General features: G+C 38.1%; 1 protein-coding gene across 1 annotated transcript in view; it reads left to right on the top strand.

Moving 5' to 3' along the window:
* The first annotated feature begins 432 nt into the window (after window positions 1–432).
* Window positions 433–4011, top strand: part of LOC128250022 (uncharacterized) — a 7900-nt gene continuing 4321 nt past the window's right edge. Inside the window, exon 1 of the mRNA XM_052974624.1 lies at window positions 433–467. Coding sequence (XP_052830584.1) covers window positions 449–467 — 19 coding nt within the window. The 5' untranslated portion in view covers window positions 433–448. The remainder of the gene's footprint in view (window positions 468–4011) is intronic.

The raw sequence follows: 4011 nt of genomic DNA, 5'->3' as shown, positions 1-4011 counted from the left end.
GGATCAGTTAATTATGATTTTATTGAACATATTCCCCTCTCAGATTCACACACTTATTGCAGTGGTCCTTCAGTTTTTCTAAGCTGTTTAGAAGACCTTTCGCGATACACTCAAATCCAGGAACTTTGCAGTGCCCTGTAGTATTCTCACAATGGATATTAAGCACTACCTACAGAAACCAATGTTATAGTGCGTAATAGTAAGATAAAATTGCCGAGAAAAGAAAAAATAAAGAGAGAAAATGAAAGTGTTGAGAAGAAATAAACTAAAGAGGTATTTTGTGATGATTATGAAGAAACTCCTAGTTTTGCTATTACGTTTTAATTTTATTGCAACATACTCGGCTACAATTGTAATACTGTTGAGTAAGAGAAGGATCTACAAGGTGAGTCAGATAGGAATATATTACGGGTTAAAACCAGCCGTAAATGAAATACGATCGGACGAGATGCTACGCAAAGCACCAGGTCTTAACATTTTCGTTTTACTTTCAGATGTTTAATAATAAGATAGATATGAATATGAGATTAATAATGATGATGGTTGCCATGTTAACAATGGCAGGAATGGGATCATAAGGGTGATGAACATGAAGAGTGGTTGGCCTTTTCGTTGTGGCTGAAGGTATTACACAGGTAGTAATTTAACTACCGCCACTCTGTCTGAGATGTTTCTAGAAGCAGGTGCTTGACTCTCAAGTACTACCTTTCCACTCATGTATACGCTACGATGGTAGGACAGGTCAATACGTTCGCAGCATCGATAGAACTGCAAGGGATGCCGGATATCGATTAAGTATAACCGCGTACAAATCTGCCTTAGGGTCCCTTCCTCCAGATTTCTTTGGTGAGTTTATTCTGTTAATATGAAGAGTAGACGTTCCATTTTCGATTTATTATCTGTTCATTATTAAAAACTTGTATTGAACGCAACGGTCCAAAGAAAAATTACTCAGAATAATATCAGAAATCTTTACGTTCTGAGTTCAAATTCCGCCGATGTCGACTTTGCCTTTCATCCTTTCGGAGTCGATAAATTAAGTACCAGTTACATACTGGGTCGATCTAATCGACTGGCCCCCCTCCCCCAAAATTTCGGGCCTTGTGCCTAGAGTAGAAAAGAATGCATACGTAGAGGAGTGCGCCATCTACAGGACGTAATTTTCGGACATTAATAATTTCGATTACTGATTCTTATAAAATGCTAGTTGTTTAATGTCTGTCAATAATTTTTCTTTTTGTTAGATTTGGATTTTTCCTATTTTTGTTGGGTTTTTCAAAAGTTACCGTTTTTAGCTTTTGTGTCACCCTACACAAGCTGAGTTTAGTTCGACCAAAGCTTAACTGATTAACAAAAGACAATTTGTGATTGGTCAGTATTTTTGCTGACGTCAGTTAATGAATTTGATGCGTGCTTGTTAAGCGTTAGTTGTAAAATTTTTTATGCCATTATCAGTCAATTTGCAAGTTCCGTTTTTTGTTTGCCTTCGTCTTTAACTGTTTCAGCCATTTGACTGCAGCCATGCTGGAGCACCAACTTAAAGGGTTATATATTTTATTTACATATTTTTTTTAAAATGGCTGGTACACTTATAAATGTGAATGGACGACTGAAAAAAGGAAAACTATAAATATTGAGTAAACACATACTCGTAGTTGGTATCTACTCAGAGTTTCACACGCGCGCGCACACACACACACACACACACACACACACATATATATATATATAAACGTGTATATACATACGTGTATGTTATGTTGTTGGCACTCCGTCGCTTACGACGTCGAGGGTACTATTGGATCTGATCAACGGAACAGCCTGCTCATAAATTAACGTGCAAGTGGCTGAGCACTCCACAGACACGTGTACCCTTAACATAGTTCTCGGGGATATTCAGCGTGACACAGTGTGACAAGGCTGGCCCTTTGAATTACAGGCACAACAGAAACAGGAAATAAGAGTGAGAGAAAGTTGTGGTGGAAGAGTACAGTAGGGTTCGCCACCATCCCCTGCCGGAGCCTCGTGGAGCTTTTAGGTGTTTTCGCTCAATAAACACTCACAACGCCCGGTCTAGGAATCGAAACCGCGATCCTATGACCGCGAGTCCGCTGCCCTAACAAATGGGCTATTGCGCCTCCGCATACGTGTATGTAAACATGTATATTTATGCATACAGACATTCATACATTCATGCATGCACTTCTTCATGTCTTTTTGCTTCTTGAAGATTTTTTTATATAATCAACTTTTCATTTAAGAACATCTTCCTTCAAATATTATGACTTTTAAAAAATTTTGGCTACATACACATAAAGATACAAGAATATGAGAGACTTGGTTCGCTTGTGATCTAAGCGAATAGGTACGCTGGGTAAGTGCTATAGTTGGTCAACCATTAGGTTCCAAGACCACAGCTAAGGTTAGATCTTGAGATCCGTGTTAGGGCTCCTTTATAGCAAGAATATATATACATATGTGTGTGTGTGTGTGTGTGTGTGTGTGTGTAAATAAGGAGATAGATAAATAAACAGGCAGATAAATAGACAGATAGACATATAGCTCTCCTTGTTTCTTTCCGTGTTCCTTTCTGTAGAAGAGCGTAGGCTCGAAACGTTAAAGACTTTCTCAATTCCCGAGCGTTATACTAATACATCTATTTGTTTTCTACACCACCTGTCTTCGTCCTTTGTTTTTTTGTGAATTCTTCCTATATATGTGTGTGTGTGTGTGTGTGTGTGTGTGTGTGTGTGTGCGTGCGTGTACAAATAAGGGGATAGATAAATAAACAGGCTGATAAATAGACAGACAGACTGATAAATAGATAGCATAAATAAAACGGGAAAGATTATGAGCAAGAAGGAAACAAATAAGTAATCTATGAAGATAAAAACTAAAACAAGCGGGGGAAAGAACGCAAAATATGATATGAAATAACGAAGAAGTGTGTGTGTGTACATTTTGTAATATGCCATAGACGTTACGGCTGAGTCAATGTGCTAAATTATATTCAATCTACATCCTCGTTGACGGGTTGACGGGCTGTTTAATTTTAAAGATAATGTGTACGCGGATCTACAAAATGCCATATGTTGGTGGTTTAAAACCTAATCTTCTGTCGTTTAAAATTCGACGCAATTATGAGCTCTAGAAGAGGTAGTGTCACCTGGGATAGTGTTGATTAAATAGGTGTGAACACTCAAGTTGGATCGCTTAGGTGTTTGATTGTTATAAAAGACACGAAACAACTTAATGATTTCTGGAAACCTCTTTGTTGAAGTGTCCTGGTGCATACAATTTCTGAGGAAACTGCATGTAACTAACGGTAAAAGCGTGACTAAAATTATATAACCACATCTGGCAAAACAATTCGCAAAACAGCAGACCTGCGCTCAGAATACTTGGTCCAATCGATCTCAGTAGTATAGTTCCGTATTTTTTAAAGTATGTTACTTACTTTATCGGTCTAGTTTGCCGAACCACTAAATTACGTACACGTAGACAAAACAACAGACCTGCTCAGAATACTTGTAAACAAAGCTGACTCGGTTAAAGGAGTTTTAGTCGACCAAATCGATCTGAGTAGTTGTGTATTTTTAAGTCTAGTACTTACTTTATCGGTTTCGTTTGCCGAACCGCTACGTTACGGATACTTAGACAAACCAACGATGGCTGTGAAGCGCGCGTGTGTGTGCGTGTCTGTGTGACAAATACAAAGACACGCATGAATACACACACATGCATAGTCACGCACGCACATACATACACATATGAAGCTCTTTCACCGTCTCCACCGACTAAATTCACTCACAAGGAATTGGTCAGTCGACGACACTTCTCCAAGGTGCTGCGTAATGGGTTTGAACCCGAAATTTCTTAACCACACAGCCATACCAGTGTTTATTTTGATTACATTTAATTTCTTTCATAAGACTTGTGACGAACCAAATAACATTTTAAATGTATTTAAATTAGATTTTTTTCATCTTCGTAATGTTTTTTTTTTTTTTT

The sequence above is a fragment of the Octopus bimaculoides genome, chromosome 19, assembly GCF_001194135.2.
Source record: "Octopus bimaculoides isolate UCB-OBI-ISO-001 chromosome 19, ASM119413v2, whole genome shotgun sequence".
Classification (NCBI taxonomy): domain Eukaryota; kingdom Metazoa; phylum Mollusca; class Cephalopoda; order Octopoda; family Octopodidae; genus Octopus; species Octopus bimaculoides.
Note: the sequence above shows the minus strand (reverse complement) of the source record. Positions and strands in the feature narration are given on the sequence as shown.